Consider the following 20,171-nt stretch of genomic DNA (forward strand, 5'->3'; position numbering starts at 1 on the left):
AAATGTGTGTAAGACTGAGTGGTTCAAAAGTAGTTTGCAAGCTTTGCATCTTGTGACTCTCTCTGAATTTTGAAGATGCTTTCCCTCTGGTGCTTAATAGTTTTAATAAGAGCTAACATGCCATTGTCCTTTGTGTGGAAAGAGGACACTGCTGAGGGAGTTTTATTTATGGGATAAATTATGTTTTCGATATAGCATTGAGCACGGTACTTGACTTTTATTTTAAGGGCTCTGACAACTCTGGCTATTTGCTTGTGTGCAGACATTTCAGCAGAATTTGGCTGTGCTGGAGTTGAAGATGTTGGCCTGCTGTTCTTTACTTCTTATGTAAACAACCACGTGTTCACTTTGGAGGGAGCAATAATGCAAATATCTCGGGTAATAGCTTATTCTACCCCGATTGTGATTTTACCTAAGAGACTTAAAGTGCAGTTTTTAAAAAAAAGAGTTTGAATGAATTTGGAGAAGGGAAATGATTGATATTTAAAGGAACTCTGTGGAGAATTTTACTGTAAAGCTTCTCTCAGTTTATAATTTTGTTAAATTTGGGTTTTTACACATTTGAATTTTTCAAATTGATTGACATGCTTTGGAACCTGAATATCTTGATTTAAAAAAAAAGACAAAGCAACTCACAGACTAAGCTTGCTTCAAAAATCCTAGGACACTGCTGTCTTTCTTATTATGAACATATCAGCCTCATAACTTCTTTCTTTTTGATTTTCCACTTACCTGGGGGCCTTTCTTTTGTCTTGGGAGAGTCTTATCCTTCGTGTTGACCTAGATAAACTATGTCTTCCTACTTATGTACTTTCATATTACATTTTTTGTGCGAAATTGACCCACGTAGAATGGCCATCCACTGAATGAGCTGCTCTTTTACCTCCTGATCTAAAATCTCTACATCTCAAAGTCACAGATGTATAAAAGTCATACTACATCCCAACCTTAGCTCCACAGTCAGTGAGACCCTTCTTGAAAGTAGAAAGGGAATGAAGGATTTGGGGGACCATTCAATGACTAGCGTAAACGTGCTTTAAGTGATCTAGATAGAGCTTTTCATATCAGCATTAGGCAGATAAAACATTCTGTGAAGGTCACAGCAGATTAAGAGCCATCTCTGGAGCATATGCTTGCTACAGGCCATCAAACTCATCTACAAGTATTTGCATGGCTCTCTGAGAAGGTACACCTATGTACAAAGGACAAAAGGGAAGATTATACAATTTCTATAGCAGTTCCAAACTTCTTGGCCCTTTGAAAAAATCTTGGTTCTGTAAATTATCTGTTCAATTTTCTATTCTGTGAATGGAAGGTCAAATACTACAACTAGTGCTGCTGCTGTTTCTCCTCCTGCTAATTCATTGAGCACTTATGAGTCACGTACTTTGCTAAGTGATTTTTTTTTGGCTGTGTTCTGAGGCATGTGGGATAGTTTCCTGACCAGGGATCAAACCCACATCCCCTGCATTGGAAGGCAGAGTTGTAATCACTGGATCGCTGGGGAAGTCCTGCTAAGTAAGTGATCTTTTTAAAATATATTATCTCATTTAGTCCTCACAACTTTCTTATAGAGAAAAACATCATTATCATCCCCACTGACAGGTACAGAATTTCCCCCAGAGGGACACATCCAGCAAGTGGTGGAGCTGGGACCCAAATCCATGTGGTCTGTGTTCCCACACAGTCTACTTTACTGACTTCTAATATGAACTTTTATTATGAAGGAGAGTCTACCCTTGAGGCCTGATTTTGTCTCTTGCACCCTGTATTAAAGGATTAGAGAAAAGTCTCTTTTTGCAGTTTCAGAAGGTGTTTTCCTGCATTGGACAGAGCAAGGAGAGTAGCTTTGGACTGAGTGAGCAATAAATAACATTATCCAGGAATGCATTTAAATTAGCGACTGAAAACCACAGATACTACAAAATCAGAAGAATGACCTTGCAGACTTATTTTGTTCTTGTGTCCTCCCATTTAACAAGTGCATGATGAATCAACAGAAAATATTTCCTGAAGATGCCAATTAACACCTTACATCATCCCTTATATTTGTAAAGCAGTTCATACTTTCCAAGTGCTTTTATATATATAAAAAAAAGCGATGTTACTTAATCAACAATTGGGTCATTTATTGAATTAGCCTTCATAAGGAGGAATAATTAACTGGCTTTAAAATTCTACTGTCTGTTTTCCAAGTGTAGTGCTGAATCTGAAATGACAGAATCTGAAATGACAGCAACTTCTTTGGGGTCAAGAAGTAGACAAAGACAATTTAATTTTTAAAAATATATTGCCATATTTCAGAGGACAACAGAATAAATGATTCAAAAATAGATGTTCTCTTCTTCAAATATAGAGATGGCAACTAAAAACATTGTTTATTTTGCACTATTATGTGATTTTCAGCCACAAATGCTAATGGATCATTCCTTTATAGGTGAGTAATATGAAAAGCCTCTAGGGACTCCTACAGTCAACTTTTTTTTTTTAAAAAAAATGGTTCTTAGTGCTGTTTGATTCTGTCAAATCAGAATCTGAACAACATTAACATTAACTGTCATCTCATGCTGTGTGATAGCATAATTTGATTGCGGTATAGATGGAGGGTTGTGAAACCTTTCCACTCACCTAACTGATGGTGCAAAGGGAAATATAAAACCCAAGGTTACATGTAATGCCATATGACCTCTCTCTTCACTTCGGATCAAGACCAACATTTTACAATTGCAAGTGCCTTTCCAAAAACAAAGTTCTTTCATATTTGTTTTCTTGTTTAACTACCCCAATAGCCTTAGGAGACAAGGCAGGGTTTTATCTCACTTCCTAATGTTGAGGAAGCGCAGACACAGAGACCTTAAGTAACTTGCTTGAGATTGCACTGCTAATAAATGGCAGAATCTGGACTCACACCTGGGACTGTCTATGTTCTTTCTACTAGACATGCTCCCGTAGGCAAAGGGAAGTCGGTGGTTAGGGAATCGTCCAGAGAACTTTAGTAAAATATCCCCTAGTACTCTTGAAGATGTGAATGATTGTTCCAAGGTTATAAACGTGTTTTTTAAAAATAATTTTATGTATTTATTTTTGTCTATGCTGGTCTTTGTTGTTGCCCGCGGGCTACTCTCTAGTTGCGGTGTGCAGGTTTCTCATTGGGGTGGCTTCTCTTGTGGAGCACAGGCTCTAAAGTGCAAGGGCTTCAGTAGTTGAGGCACATGGGCACAGTAGTTGTGGCTCCTGGGCTCTAGAGCACACGCTCAGTAGTTGTGGCTCACGGGCTTAGTTGCTCCTCGGCGTGTGGGATCTTCCCAGATCAGGGATTGAACCTGTCTCCTGCATTGGTAGGCAGTCTCTTTACCACTGAGCCACCAAGGAATCCCTTATAAATGCATCTGACAAGAAGTTTGCTCATTTTTATTCAATAGTCATCACTCTCTAAATACTTTCACATTTAAAGTTATTGATATATTGAGCTCTTCGAGAACAGTGTGGCTAATGATTGGTGTAGACTGGGCTCCCTCTTTACTGTAGAGGATAGCACTACCCCCCTCCCCCCATTTCTACATTCATAGCATGAGCCTTTGGATCTATGGGAGGGACTGGCTATGACTGACATGGATTGACAGGGTGCATGTGGCTCAAGTGAATAGAGCAGAACATTGCTGATTTAAGATGTTTACATCTGGACTGCTGCAACAGCCAATGGCTGATCAGTAAGACTGCTGCACTTCTTATGCTGTCCAGGCATGAGAATAGGGAAAGAAAGTGAGAAAATCCATCGGAGGTTTGGTTGGTATGAGTTTATCATTATTATTATAACATCCCCTACACATAACATTAAGTTTACTATCTTAATCATGCTTAAACACAGTTCAGTTGTGTTAGATATATTCATATTTTTGTGCAACATATCTCTAGAGCTTTTTCATCTTGCAATAAGGACACTCTAAACTTTAATTTCCTCTCCTCATTCCCCTGGTATCCACATTACTACTTTCTGTTCCTATGATTTTTTTTATTACTTTAGATATTTCATATGAGTGGACTCACACAGTATTTGTCTTTTTGTGACTGGCTTGTTTCATTTTGCATGTCCTCAAGGTTCATCCATATTGTAGGATGTGACAAGGTTTCCTCCTTTTTAAAGGCTATATAATATTCCCTTGGATGTATGCACCAGATTTTCATGATCCTGATATGAGTTTTAATGCCATCCAGCCCATTAGTTGGTGGCCACTATAGAAGTGGTTGATTCAGGAACTTCCCTGGCAGTCCAGTGGTTAACACTCCCTGCTTCCACTGCAGGGGACACACGTTTGATCCCTGTTGAAGGAACTATGATCCCACATATCACATGGTGTGGCCACACACAAAAAGTGGTTGATGTACTTTTTAAACTAACCATAACCAAATATGATGAAGTAAATGGTTGGCACAAGGGCTAGCAAATAGTGGTTTCATTTTATTGGTTTGGCCAAAAAGTTCATTTGGGTAAGGTGTGCTGGAAAAACCTGAATGAAGTTTTTGGCCAACTACATCCTGGGCCTTGTTAATCTACCCTTTGAGCCATTCTCTATTCCCTAAACTTCTCTTATCTATTTGGTCACCTCTCTTTTATTCCCACCCAGCTGTCTCTGCTGCCCACTGGTCTTGCTGGCTCTGGACAGAGGTGCTTATATATGTTTCAGAAAACTTGCTTACATCTTCCCTGTGTTGCCGTTTATCTGAAGCACTGCTCCTTCCTTTTACTACATGTCCCTGGTCTATTTTCTCTGCAGCATGGCCACAGACTTTTTCTTGGCTCTAAGATAGGTTCTATAGTCATTGAATCATTGGGAGGGTGTGTTGGGGGTGGAGGTGGTGAGATTTTCATCTCTGGTGGCAAGAACTTTTAAAATAAACTTTCTTTTTTCCCTCCCCTGGGAAATCCCTTTATTCAAGCAAACTTATTATAATTCAGATTTTTCTTGATTCCCTACGGAGCTTCACAAAATTCAGAAGTCTGTCCCTGTAGGGAATTTCACTTATAATGGCCTTCATTCCAAAGATCTAATTCTGTTCTCTTTCAGTGTGCACATGGAGAGTGATGGAAGTGCACAAAGAAAGCCAAGTAACCCCTGAAGAACTTGAGTTTCAATATCATCTGTATCACTCAGGGTGATGAAGGCTATTCTGTAGACATGAAAGGGTTGGCAGGGGACTGAAGAAGAGACAATGAGAGATATTAGGCAAGAGTTTAAAAAGGGGAAAGAAGGTGCCTTTTCTGTACTAAACCTACTGTTTCTTTTCTTTGTTCTCCCTGGATTGCTGTAACTTTTCATGCCTCCATGTTATTATATGTAGTTTTTCAAATAACAGAAAATGCTGAATCCACTTGTACAAAATTGAATTGACATGTAGATTTTGAAGAGGAGGCTTTATGATTCCCTTCTATCCAGCTGTGGTTAGTTTATCTGAAACTTGCAAAAAAAAATTGAAAGAAAAATAGAAAATACGTTTTTTTCAGGCACATAGAGAGCTGAAGACTACCAGGGAGGCAAAGTTTTGAGGCTTGGGGCAGGTGGTATAATGCTGACGGATGAGAGAGAGGTAAGTTTTGCTTTCTTTGTTAAAGAGAATGGCCACAAAGAACACTGATTCTAAGTTCCTAAAGTCCAAGATGGGTGCAGGGACTGTGGAAAGACATCAAATTCTTTCAATTCTTTAAATGAGTTCAAGTTTTTCTGGACAGAAAGAGTTACCTCTTAGAACTTGCAAATGAGTTTTTAGAACAAGTTTTTATGATTATTGAGTAATACTGGGCAGTAGAAGGTGTGCTGGAAGATTACAGGTCATTACACATAGGTCTGACTTCAAGAAGAATCCAAAGATGGGCTCCACAAACTGCAAGGAGGGGACCTGATGTTGCTTTCAGTTCAGTTCAGTTCAGTTCAGTCACTCAGTCATGTCTGACTCTTTGCGACCCCATGAACTGCAGCACGCCAGGCCTCCCTGTCCATCACCAACTCCTGGAGTTCACCCAAACTCATGTGCATCGAGTCAGTGATGCCATCCAGCAATCTCATCCTCTGTCATCCCCTTCTCTTCCTGCCCCCAATCCCTCCCAGCATCAGGGTCTTTTCCAATGAGTCAACTCTTCACATGAGGTGGCCAAAGTATTGGAGTTTCAGCTTCAGCATCAGTCCTTCCAATGAACACCCAGGACTGGTCTCCTTTAGGATGGACTGGTTGGATCTCCTTGCACTCCAAAGGACTCTCAAGAGTCTTCTCCAGCACCACAGTTCAAAAGCATCAATTCTTCGGTGCTCAGCTTTCTTCATAGTCCAACTCTCACATCCATACATGACCACAGGAAAAACCACAGCCTTGACTAGACGGACCTTTGTTGGCAAAGTAATATCTCTGCTTTTTAATATGCTATCTAGGTTGGTCATAACTTTCCTTCCAAGGATGTTGCTTTAGGAAAGCATTATTAAACAGTTTTTTTCTTAGTTCTTAGATGAGGAAGTGGTGTTTTTGGATACTATGACTCAAAACAAATTATGTCAAGGGATTCTAATTTCCTCTCTCTCTCTCTCTCTTTTTTTTTATAAAGTTGCTTTTTTTAAAAAACCAATTCATTTTTGACTGTGCTGGGTCTTTGCTGCTGCATGCAAGCTTTCCCTAGTTGTGCTCCAGTTGTGGTGCTCGGTTCTCATTGTGGGGCCTCTCCTGGTGGCCTCTCCTACTGTGGAGCTTGGGCTCTAGAGCACATGGGCTCAGTAGCTGTGGCTCATGGGCTTAGTTGCCCTGCAGCATGTGGAATCTTTCTGGGCCAGGAATTGAACCTGCGTCCCCTGCATTGGCAGGTGGATTCTCAACCACTGGATGACCAGGGAAGTCCTCTTATTTCCTTTTAAATAGAGTTACCAACTTGGTAAGGTTTCTCATGATACCTTTGTGGACAAGTTAGGGGAAATATGGGTGAGGGTCGTGGCTTTCAAGCTTGTTTTGACTATGACCTCAGTAAGAATTATATTTTACACTATTGTTCAGGATATACAATTGAAATAAGTTTTATGAAACAATATTTACTTACACTTACCATAAATGATGCACTCTGAATTTTTTTGTTATATTTTATTTTTCTTAAGAACTAGTCATAGGCCATCATATTGATTTCCTGATCTACTATGAATTATACCCTACAGGTGATAGTTCAAACAGATGGGTTCACAATCTAAGAGATAACTAGTCAAATGGTGCCACAATTTCCTTGGTCTATCTATCCATACATTTCATCATGGATGAAGACACAGAAAGCATTCAAATCTATAGGTGACACAAGGCGAGGAAGGGTAGTGAAGATATTGGATGGTAGCAGAAAACAAAGATGAGGACTGAATCTAATGAGCTGGAATTGAATACAAACTAACATAAGATCCTGTATTATGATGCATGTGTAGTAAAAGTAAGTATTATTTCCTGAAATTTTTATTTCAATTTATATCCTGAACAATAGTGTAAAATATAATTATCAGTGAGGGTTTACAGTCAAAACAAGCAAATAATCAAATTTGTAAGTACAGGGTGAGGAGATGGGGATGAGAGACATGTGAATTTTTAGTCCTCTATAATCATGTGTTTGCATGCATGCTCAGTCATGCCCAACTCTTTGCAACCCCAAGGACTGTAGCCCACCCACCAGGCTCCTCTGTCCATGGAATTTTCCAGGCAAGAACAATGAAGTGGGTTGCTATTTCTTTCTCCAGGGTACTTTCCCAACTCAGGGATCAAACCCACGTTTCCTAAGTCTTCTGCATTGGCAGGTAGATTCTTTACCATTGTGCCATCTGGGAAGTCCCTCTATAATCACAACGTATGTCAAAAGTGACCAAAAATCCAACACAGCTTTGACTGTGGTTTCTTAACCTGTGCTCTTTATTTCCCTAACATTTGTCAAAAGTGACTTTGGGGTCGCCATACAAAGTCCCACTGTATGGGAGTGAGTTTGAATAGAGAAGGTTCTAGGATACTACTTGTTTGAATCTGCTGTTGGCATCAGTTTTATAAATGGGGACTTCTTTTGTTTGAAGTAAATGCTCTTTGCCAAAACCTTCTGAAAACCCCCAGGCAAAATGAACAGAAACAGAGAGTAGAGAAAAAGGGTTGTGACAGTCACCATTTTACCTCGGACTGAGTCAGAGCACATCTGGATTATTTTATTCATTTCTGGAAGCCTCACTTGCAAAGAGATATAGTTAAATGTGAGCACATTCAGAGAAGAGAGAGGAGAATGGTGAAGGAAACAATACTGTGGCAAGTGAAGTGTTGTTCAATGAACCAGGGATGTGACTTAGGAGGTCTGAGAGAGTTGATCACATGCATTGAGAAGGTTGTCAGGTGGAAAAAGTGGTTTGATATAGTAGTTTGGTGAAAAAAATGTGAACTTTGGAATCAGGTCGACCAGGTTCAAATTTTAACTCTGCCACTGATCGGTTGTATGACCTTCACTAAGTTTCTCAACTCCTCTGAACCTTGCTTTTCGTGTTGATTAAAAATAGAGGAACATAATACTTCTCGTGACAAATTGCCATGAGGATTAAAGAAGATAATATATATGAAAGCACTAAGCATAGTACTTGGTTCAAAAATATATTTATTTCCTAGAAGACAGATTAAATTCATACCACAAGGCCTAAAGAGTTGCAGTAAAGGCTAGATGGTGAAAATTAAAGGAAGATTAAAAAGTTAATGTTAAAGGGATCCCAGAAGAGGTTTCCATCAGTCAGAGACATTCGATGGAGAAAGAGTTTCCTATCCCAAGAGGCATTTGAGGAGAGGCTGGCTTAATATTCTATTAATAATATCACAATAATCTCACTATTACTGAATTGTTGGAATATTCTGGAGCGAATGACTGGGGAGAGGAGGAGAATTCCCAGTAGATTAGCTCAATAGATTGAATGTGTGGGGTCAAGGTTGGTTCCTCCAAAGAACCAGATACTGTTCTTCTTTCATAACCATGAAGCATGAACCTCCTTCCACTTGTTAGGCCCATCAGACAAGTAAGTGCTTTGGGGAACCACTCTGTAGTATGAAGATGATCCAACAAGCATACAGAGAGGACTGGTTACATCCTGGATACTCAAACGCCTCAAAGTGTGCACATTATGGACAGTGGGTAAAGAGGATTATCTGCCTACAAGAGGCCTACATTGCCTGTGTATCTTCTCTTGGGTTGGTTTGGGGGAGAGCATTAGGCTGGATCCAAGGAGCAAATCAACTCTCAAATTTGTTATCGCACCAAGAGACTTGGTCTAACTCCCAATTCCGTTCTAGTCAGGCACGAGATGCAAGTGAGTTACCAGAGCTAGATGATTCAGCAGCAGCAATGGAAATAAAGAGCCTGATCTCTTCATAATCAACTCATCTCCTGAAGTGAAAGGCCTGGTTGTTTATAGCAGTGCTTACAATGGGCAGTTATGCTTCAGAGTTTATACTGAGAGTTCAGTTTCGCATTTCAGTAAATCAGAAAAAGGATATTGATTTTGAACAAATGGCTGATTTTATTGTCAAAGCAAATTCCATTTCTTGAGATGATTAGATTTTATTAAACTATTGCCTAAAGTGCCACTAAATAAACAGCATCTTCCTCAACCAAATGACATTTGTCACCCACTAAATACAATGATATCTGGTCATCTCCAGTTGTCACTGAAAATGTAGAAGTGGGGAAACTGCACATGGGAATCAGAAAGCTTGTGCTCAGATCTTGGCTGTATCACTTAATAACTCTGTGCTCTTATACAATACGTCATCATTCTGACTACTAGTTTTCTTCTCTGTAGATGGGGGATAATTACACCTACCTCCTAAGGCTGGTGGAGACAAAATGGAACAGTGTGAATAAGATGCTTAGCATAGTTCCTGGCACATAGTAAGTTCTCAGTAAGTGGTAGCAGGTATTATTAGAATTACTAGAGGGAGGACATTCATTATCTTCTGAGGATTGATTCTTTCTAGGGGCTCAGGTTTGTCTCAGAGAAGTACAGAAGACCAACGCATCACCTCTTAGATTCCAGAGGTACTCTGCTAGCATGAATGGGACTGCCCTTGTTGGGGACCTTTTTCTTTTTTGTGGGATCTTAGTTCACCAACCAGGGATTGAAACTGGGCTCCGGGCAGTGAAAGCATGGATCTTAACCACTGGACTTCCAGGGTTAAGTCCCAGGACCTTTTGGTTTTGAAATATAGGAAAAGTAACAAGGAACTTTGCATTTGGGTTATATTTCTGTAGAGAAACATTCAAGATGTTGTAAAGGATCTTCAGAAAACAGCTGATCCATCTTCCTGAATCCAGAGAGGTCTGTATTCCAAGTGTTCATAGATGATTGCTATCCAACATTTGCCTTAAAAGTTTCTAAAGGTGGTGATTCTATAAAGTCTTTCGATAATGTATGATGCTGCCACATAGTCTTAGAATCAGTAAGCTCTTCATGAGGTCTGATTCAAATCTTCATGCTGCAGTCAGGCCTCTCTTTTCTCTCCTGCCTGTGCCTGTCAGCAGAATCTGTGTGCTCTCATTTAGACATCTGTCTCCACCCTCACCCATCAATATATTTTGATTTACTGAAATATAAAACTGAGAACTGTGTAAGCTCAGCTGGATCACTGTAAGTACTACTATAAACAACTGGGGCTTTCCTCTTGGAAGGTGTTATGAAGCTCCCTACTCAGCTTTCTTCCCTCCAGCTCAACACAGCCCATGTGCTTAAGTAAAGTCACGCTAAACCTAAGCCCCCGATCTGCCACCCCTGTCAGACAGGGGAGGCTCTGGCCACAAAGGATGAGCTGTGCCACATGCTGGCTTCCTCCTGGTCGACACTCTGACCCAGAGGATTTCCTTCAGTGTCTTGCAGCTTTTGTCTACCTGTACCGCACCTGGGTTCTTACTTGCACGCACCTGGGAGCTGGTTTGTTTCGATGCCAAATCCTCCTCTTACGAGCCCAACATCTCAAAAGAGTGATCTATTTTCACTTTCTTCATTTCCTCACCTCCCACTCTAACACTGCCATCCAACTCCAATTAATTAGCACTCTACCAAAGGCACTCTTATCAGAGTCACAACTGCCGTCAAACCAAATGGCTTCTTAAAAAAAAATACCTAATTTTAGTGACCTATAAGCAGAATTTGATATTAATCGTTCCCCTTTTTGAAAAGCTCACTTCCCTGGGTTTTTTGACCACACACTTTCCTTGTTTTCCTCTTACTTGTCATGTCTTTTTATTTCAGTTTCCTTTTTGTGGGTTCCTATTCCTTAGCCTTTTCTTGAATATTGATATGGCTGGAATTTGGTCTGAAGCCTTCTCTCTCTCTCTCTCTCTCTTTTTTTATCCTTACATCCCCTCCCTGGAAGATCTCACTCAATCCTTTATTTGCTCTTACTATGTGATTAAGCTGATAATCCCGCCAGGTGACGCTAGTGGTAAAGAACCCACCTGCCAATGCAGGAGACATAAGACACATGGGTTCGATCCCTGGTCTGGGACCATCCCCTGGAAGAGGAAATGGCAACCCACTCCAGTATTCTTGCCTGGAGAATCCCATGAACAGAGTAGCCTGGTGGGCTGTGGTCCATGAGGTCGCAAAGAGTCCGACATGACTCAAGTGACTTAGTGTGCACATTCACACACACACACACATATAAAAAAAATATATATAATGTGTGTGTTTGTGTGTATGCTGCTGCTGCTAAGTCGCTTCAGTCATGTCCGACTTTGTGCAACCCCATAAACGGCAGCCCACCAGGCTCCCCCTTCCCTGGGATTCTCCAGGCAAGAACACTGGAGTGGGTTGCCATTTCCTTTTCCAATGCGTGAAAGTGAAATCACTCAGTCCTGTCCGACTCTTATCGACCCCATGGACTGCAGCCTACCAGGCTCCTCCCTCCATGGGATTTTCCAGGCAAGAGTACTGGAGTGGGGTGCCATTGCCTTCTCCGGTGTGTATATGTGTGTGTGTGTGTGTGTGTGTGTGTGTGTGTGTAAATAATAAGGCCTTACTGTATAGCAAAGGGAACTCTACTCAAAACCCAGTAATGACCTATAGTGGGAAAAGAATTTTAAAGAGTGGACATATGTATATGTGTAACTGATTCATTCTGCTGTACACCTGAAATTAGCACAACATTGTAAATCAACTATATTCCAATAAAAGTTTAAAAAAAGAATTTTCATGTTTAAGACTATCTTAAAAATACATTTTCTTGCTTAATGCTGTCATTGGCTCCCCATTGTCCACTGGATAAAACTGGAACACGATCATGCTTATATGGTCATTTACCACATTATCCCCACTTACCCTCCAGCTTCATCTCTCACTACTCCTTCAAGCTTGTTGCATCATAGTATCTCTTTGGTATTGGTATGTATGTTAACTGTGCCTGCTGAGCACTTACCGTGCTTGTCTAAAGAACTTTACATACAGTTCTTTACAGTTGGATACACAGCTTGGCAACAGAGAGCAGATTATACAGTAAATGTAGTGATGTTAAATTTCAGGAAAGGAATGAGACCACAGTCAGGATTAGGACTGTTAGGGAGGGGTCCATGAAGAGGTAAGGTGTAAGGAGAGTGGAAAAGGGGATTTGGACCAACAGTGGAAATTCCAGACAGAAGGACTGGGACCCTGAAAAGCAGGCCCCTAATAAAAATGGAAGGTTATACTGTGGACACTTAAGGAGAAATCAGTCTGGCCTGACTGTCTTGCGCCAGCCTAAGAAGAAAGATGCTAGTTACTCTTTAGGGTGTGTGAAGGCCACCACAGGAAGTGATGGACAGCAGTGGAGATAGCAGCTAAATAATTTGGACATGAAGCCTGATTTCTTTTTTTGACCACCATGCAGCATGCAGGATCTTAGTTTCCTGAGCAGGAATCAAACCTGTGTCCCCTGCATTGGAAACATGAAGCCATAACCACTGGACTACCAGGGAAGTCCCATGAAGCCTGATTTCTCTCCTAGGCTGTCCTGTTGGTTTCTAGCATCTACCCCCTCCTACCCCACTCAACTCTCCATCTCCCACACCCCCCCCAAAAACCCAACTGTTTTTCTCATGCTGAGGTTATGTAAGGAAAAGGGAAGGGGGGAGTCAGGGGTTCCTTTCAGGGAAATTGAGACTTGGGGTGAAGTGCCATAGAGAAACTGTAAGTCTGTCTCCTGGTTACCAGATTCCTGTTCAGTGGGCTACAGTCTGAAAGGGGTGAGGTAGCTTTTACGGTGGCAATTATGGCTTGTGAATTGTTATGTGGAAAAGAACCTTTCTCGTGGTGATGACGATCCTGTGCTTGCTCTATGTAGACAAAGAACTCTCTTTTCAGCATAACTTTGCCACACAGAAACAGATAGATTGTCTACAGCTGACTGATTGCAATACTGTGTTCTATTTTAAGTAAAAAATATCCCACAAGTGAATCATATACGTGCACCTTCTCTCTTTCATCCCTCTCCTCCATATAAACACATTCACAACCTTCCTCATGGCCATAAATGGCTCCCCTTGTTTGCCTCCTGCAGGATTTTGCATCATGGAAAGTTACGTTGCTCCAGGATAGCCTGATCCACTTGTATCTCAAAGATAGTCCATTCCTTTTGTCACCTTTCCAGGCCTTCCAATTCTTATTTTATTTTTTGTAGTTGACTCTGACTATTTTCTGAGTTACTGGGGTGAGGCAGGGGTACCCTAACTATGGAGACTATGGCTGGTTGCCTACCAAACAGCAGTCCTTCATTCCTTGCTAACAGAACCCTGATTTGGGTTCTAGAATTAGGTAGCAATACGCTCAGGGAGGCTGCCCCAGTTCCAGAGGGTCTGAATCCATTTTGGAAACCTGTTTCCCCTCTGCCAGTGATTTAATTCTGGTCAATGTGACACAACGTGATCTGCTGGCATCTTTGCCTACTTCTGCTCATCTCACGATGTGAGTTAATGAAACCTTCTTGTTGAAATCACTTTGTCTGATCACTTACAGTCAAAACCATTCTTTCTGATACACCAATTCTAAAACTCTCAACTTCTATTTTAATCCATATGAGAAGATAAGTAATCTACTTCATCAGAGTCATAGATTCATGGAAGTTAGTTTGAAAGTTCCTTTGATGAGTGTCTAGTCTATTTCCCTCATTTAACACACCAACCTCTTGTGTCTGCAAACTAAGACAGTCATTCACAAGGTGCAGGGACTGTGCTATATGCTCTGTAATCTCTACCTGTCTAATCCTGATTTTCTAGAATTCTTGTAAAATCAGAATTTTGGACTCAGATGGGAACTACACTGAATTTCCCTTTTATTCTCATTGGCAAAAAAGCTTTCCTAAATAAATGTAAAATAGATCTCAGAGGGAATGTTGCTTTTACTTAAAAAAGAAAAATAATGCCCTAGAAACAGCTATTTACATACACATGAATAAGAAGTCATGCTCATATATTCATTAAAAAAGATTTCTAAAGACTTTAGTAATCAGTGCTTTTCCAAATGGGAGTTACTGTATTATTCAAAAAGAATAAAATTAGATATCTTGGAAAATAATTCAATAAATGAAATTGGTCTTATCCTCTAGTTGGTTCAGACTTGGACTTTACTTTTCACGCCAGCATTCCGCCTAGCATTACTCCCATCCTAGTTTTCCCTTTTCTCTCAATTGGAGTTTTTCAGAGGAGGAAGAAAGTCACTTACATCAAGAGAAACTTCTGCTATCTGGTGTTATAACGGATACGCCAGGCTTCCTTTCTACCTAATTTCTGTATGAGAAAATTGTTATCCATTTCCATGATGCCAAATGGTGATAGCGCTTGAAAACCAGTGGTGCCTACCTGAGTGATGTCCATTCCTGAGTCACAGCTCAGTGGCTGTGTGGAAGTCAGACCGTTTGAGCCAATGACGGTCGTGATCACAGCATTCTCATCAATTCTCCGAATCATGGTCCCATCCACAAAGTAAATGAATCCGTGCCTATCGACTGTGATGCCTGTTGGGGAAGAGCAAATGGGCATTAGTAGTCCAAAGGGCCACATTTGCACCAAGATCAGTATGTTCAAAGAAGCCATCGAAATGAAAAGGCATTTTAAAGACATATGGGTTCAATTTTGCTAAGACACACAAGACAGTAATGGGAGAGGTTTGTGTGGACACACATTCACTTCTTCGTGTATTGAAAAGAAAGGACAAAGTGTAACACGTGGAGATCAAGCCAGCTCTCATCATTTCATTGTCCAGGTTTACATTGCCACTCACTCTCCTGATACTTGCTCAGCCCCACAAACAGAAAAAAGAAATTCCTCTTTAAGACAGATGGGAAAAAACAGGAGGCAGTGTAGGTTACACTGCTTTCAGAGTGCAGATGCATAGGCCACTGCTTATTTTCATAGCTACGTTAGAAATAACTGACTTGGAAAGCACTAAAATTATTTTCATCAATTCACAGTCAGCTGGCGGAGTCTGTAATAATTCTGATAAACTGGGCTGAGTTTTTTCTTTTTTTCTGTATTATCTGTTAAGAGGGGGCTGGAGAGCAAAATTATGGTGTCACAAAAGGAATGTTTAAGCTTCTAGAAAACATAAAAGTCAATAAAATTCTCACAGTAGTTTTACACACTGTGTTAATTAAAGTCTGGTTTCTTGGAAACTATATAAAGGCAGTTAGAAGGCTTGGGTTCTAATACTGAATGCACCACTTACAACTGTTGTGTGACTTTGAGTCCTTCGTCTTGGAAAATTTCAGCCTCCTCTTTGGTAAAATATGGAAAAGATTATCTGCCTGTGAGATTGTGATTTATATAATAAGGAAATTTTGGTCTCTGTTCCCTTTTCTAGCACAGAGCTCCTAAAACTCTTAGAATTTCCCGTAGTGAGAGAAATGCGACCAGTCTCCGAGGACTCAGGTCTCTGCTTCCATAAACGACAGCTGTCCAGCAAGTGTTTCATAGTACTGATGGTTGCCACAGGGTGCTCTTATCTGAGCATGTTACTGGAGACCTAACAGAGGGGCTATACCATGAGTCAAGGAAGAAAGCTCAGTGGAAGACTTTGAAGGCCCCCTCCTGACCTAGGGGCTAGAGATTGAGTTCACATGCCAATGGTCAATAATTTAATCAACTATGATTATGAAGTCTCCATAAAAAGCCAAATAGCTTAAAAATAGCTGTGCAAAGAAGAGAAGCCAAAAGCAAAGGAGAAAAGGAAAGATATACCCATCTGAATGCAGAGTTCCAAAGAATAGCAAGGAAAGATAAGAAAGCCTTCCTTAGTGATCATTGGAAAGAAATAGAGGAAAACAACAGAATGGGAAAGACTAGAGATCTCTTCAAGAAAATTAGAGATACCAAGGGAACATTTCATGCAAAGATGGGCTCGATAAAGGACAGAAATGGTATGGACCTAACAGAAGCAGAAGATATTAAGAAGAGGTGGCAAGAATACACAGAAGAACTGTACAAAAAAGATCTTCATGACCCAGATAATCACGATAGTGTGATCATTCACCTAGAGCCAGACATCCTGGAATGTGAAGTCAAGTGGGCCTTAGAATGCATCACTATGAACAAAGCTAGTGGAGGTGATGGAATTCCAGTTGAGCTATTTCAAATCCTGAAAGATGATGCTGTGCAAGTGCTGCACTCAATATGCCAGCAAATTTGGAAAACTCAGCAGTGGCCACAGGACTGGAAAAGGTCAGTTTTCATTCTAATTCCAAAGAAAGGCAATGCCAAAGAATGTTCAAACTGCCACACAATTGCACTCATCTCACACACTAGTAAGGTGATGCTCAAAATTCTCCAAGCCAGGCTTCAACAATATGTGAACCGTGAACTTCCAGATGTTCAAGCTGGTTTTAGAAAAGGCAGAGGAACCAGAGATCAAATTGCCAGCATCCGCTGGATCATGGAAAAAGCAAGAGAGTTCCAGAAAAACATCTATTTCTGCTTTACTGACTATGCCAAAGCCTTTGACTGTGTGGATCACAATAAACTATGGACAATTCTGAAAGAGATGAGAGTACCAGACCACCTGACCTGCCTCTTGAGAAATCTGTATGCTGGTCAGGAAGCAACAGTTAGAACTGGACATGGAACAACAGACTGGTTCCAAATTGGGAAAGGAGTACGTCAAGACTGTATATTGTCAGCCTGCTAATTTACCTTATATGCAGAGTACATCATGAGAAACTCTGGGCTGGATGAAGCACAAGCTGGAATTAAGATTGCCAGGAGAAATATCAATAACCTCAGATATGCAGATGACACCACCCTTATGGCAGAAAGTGAAGAAGAACTAAAGAGCCTCTTGATGAAAGTGAAAGAGGAGAGTGAAAAAGTTGGCTTAAAGCTCAACAGAAAACAAAGGTCATGGCTTCCAGTCCCATCACTTCATGGCAGAAAGATGGGGAAACAGTGGCTGACTTTATTTTTGGGGGCTCCAAAATCCCTGCAGATGGTGGCTTCAGTCATGAAATAAAAAGATGCTTACTCCTTGGAAGGAAAGTTATGGCCAACCTAGATAGCATATTAGAAAGCAGAGATATTACTTTGTCAACAAAGGTCCATCTAGTCAAGGCTATGGTTTTTCCAGTAGTCATGTATGAATGTGAGAGTTGGACTATAAAGAAACCTGAGCGCCAAAGAATTGATGCTTTTGAACTGTGGTGTTGGAGAAGACTCTTGCGAGTCCCTTGGACTGCAAGGAGATCCAACCAGTCCATCCTAAAGGAAATCAGTCCTGAATGTTCATTGGAAGGACTGATGTTGAAGCTGAAACTCCAATACTTTGGCCACCTGATGTGAAGAGCTGACTCATTGGAAAAGACCCTGATGCTGGGAAGGATTGAGGGCAGGAGGAGAAGGGGACGACAGAGGATAAGATGGCTGGATGGCATCACCGACTCAATGGACATGAGTTTGAGTAAACTCCGGGAGTTGGTGATGGACAGGGAAGCCTGGAGTGCTGCAGTCCATGGGGGCGCAAAGAGTGGGACATGACTGAGTGAATGAACTGAACTGAACTGATTATGAAGCCTCCATAAAAACCCAAAAGGACATGGTTTGGAGAGTTTCCAGGTTGGTGAACATGGAGATGTGGGGAGAACGGCACATCTAGAGAGGGCATGGAAGCCTCCTCACTCTTTCCCCATACCTTACCTTATGCATCTCTGGCTGTTCCTGAGTTATATCTTTTTATAATGAACAAGTGATCTAATGAATAAAATGTTTCTCCGAGTTCTGTTACCTGCTCTAGCAAATTAATGGAACCCAAGAAGGGAGGTGTTGGACCCTCCTATCCATAGCAATTCTGTCAGGAACACAGGTGACAACCTGGACTTTTGACTGGCCTCTGAAGTGGTGGGGAGGCAGCCTTGCAGGACCGACACCTTAAGCTGTAGGATCTGATGCTATTTGCTGGTAGATCGTGTCAGAATCGAGTGAAATTGTTGTACGCCCAACTGGTGTAGAATTGCTTGGTGGTGGTGGTGGCAGTTCTCACCATGCTGGAAATTGGTCTCAAAACACCTTCTACTGCCTTCCTTGGCTAAAGTGATCAGCTGTCCTGGTTTGCTTGGGACTGAGGCAGGGTTCAGGCTTCTCAGGTGGAGTTAATGGTAAAGAACTCACCTGCGAATGCAGGAGAAATAAGAGATGCTGGTTCAATACCTGGGTTGGGAAGATGCCCTGGAGGAGGGCACTGTAACCCACTTGAGTATTCTTGCCTGGAGAATACCCATGGACAGAGAAGACTGGCAGGCTACAGTCCATGGCATTGCAAAGAGTCGGATGTGACTGAAGTGACTGAGCAGGTATGCACACATGAGGCAAAGTGGGACAATCCTGGACAAACTGGCATGAGTTGGTTATTCTACACCTAGGCTGTTATCAATATCTAATAACATAATGCATTTAAAGAGAGTCAGACACTGATAAAGAACATATCGTTCAACTCCTGTTTCCCTTGCTACTTTGAAAATAACCACATGATATTACTTTAAAACTAGGCTACAATTTAGTCTTTGTCTATCTTTTCCCATCTCTCCTTTATTCAGACCCTGTGAAACTCAGACTGTATGTTAAAGTTAGGAAGATCTGTGATAACAAGCATATCCCTTCAGTGCTCATGCATGCGTATGCACACACACACACACACACTCACACACTCACAATAACTTTCCTGGAAAAGAGTGAACTCATCTAAAGACAGTTTACTGCTAACTGCTAAGTCACTTTAGTCATGTCCGACTCTGTGCGACCCCATAGACGGCAGCCCACCAGGCTCCCCCGTCCCTGGGATTCTCCAGGCAAGAACACTGGAGTGGGTTGCCATTTCCTTCTCCAATGCATGAAAGTGAAAAGTGAAAGTGAAGTTGCTCAGTCATGTCCGACCCTCAGCGACCCCATGGACTGCAGCCTACCAGGCTCCTCCATCCATGGGATTTTCCAGGCAAGAGTACTGGAGTGGGGTGCCATTGCCTTCTCCAAGACAGTTTATAAACCCAGCTTAATAAACTGCTTTTAGATGAGCTAATTCTTTGGCAGGAGGCTAATATTAAGGCTTGACTTTATGATGTACTTTGATTAATCCTGATGTTCTTCATGAAGTATTAATCCTTAAGATCTATAGAAGTTACAGATTCATTTTAACTTTCCCTGAATGCCTCTAAAGTCATCTATGTTTTGGTGAGTTCACCAAGGAAACCAGCACATCCAGACAAGGGGAATTCCATGTCAGTAAGTCCCTTTATTATTTTGGGAGGCATAAAGACCTTGACAGACCATAGTTCCCTTATGGGCTTCCCTGGGGGCTCAGATGGTAAAGAATCTGCCTGCAATGCGGGAGACCTGGGTTCCATCCCTGGAGAAGGGAATGGCTACCCATTCCAGTATTCTTGCCTGGAGAATTCCATGGACAGAAGAACCTGATGGGCTATAGTCCATGGGGTCACAAAGAGTTGGACACAACTGAATGACTAACATTTTCACTTTCAACAAAGACCTTTAAGGAGGTGTTTGTTTTTTTTTTTTAATAAAACACTTTTAAGACTGGGGCAGGTCAAAGGATGACGGTACATGAACATTTCTTTCATCTCCAGAATATCTGGACTGAAGATGAACCAAGGAGTATCTTTGCTTTTTATTTTTGTGTTTTATC

The 20,171-nt window shown here is 41.2% G+C and overlaps 1 protein-coding gene across 9 annotated transcripts in view; it reads right to left on the minus strand.

Moving 5' to 3' along the window:
• The window catches only part of TENM1 (teneurin transmembrane protein 1), a 918,261-nt gene that overhangs the window by 61,945 nt on the left and 836,145 nt on the right, over window positions 1-20,171 (minus strand). For all 9 annotated transcript variants that reach the window (XM_044937195.2, XM_044937198.2, XM_006065013.4 and 6 more), the window contains one exon: window positions 14,852-15,006. In XM_044937195.2, the coding sequence (XP_044793130.2) occupies window positions 14,852-15,006 (155 nt within the window). The remainder of the gene's footprint in view (window positions 1-14,851; window positions 15,007-20,171) is intronic.

Source organism: Bubalus bubalis, chromosome X, assembly GCF_019923935.1.
Source record: "Bubalus bubalis isolate 160015118507 breed Murrah chromosome X, NDDB_SH_1, whole genome shotgun sequence".
Lineage (NCBI taxonomy): Eukaryota > Metazoa > Chordata > Mammalia > Artiodactyla > Bovidae > Bubalus > Bubalus bubalis.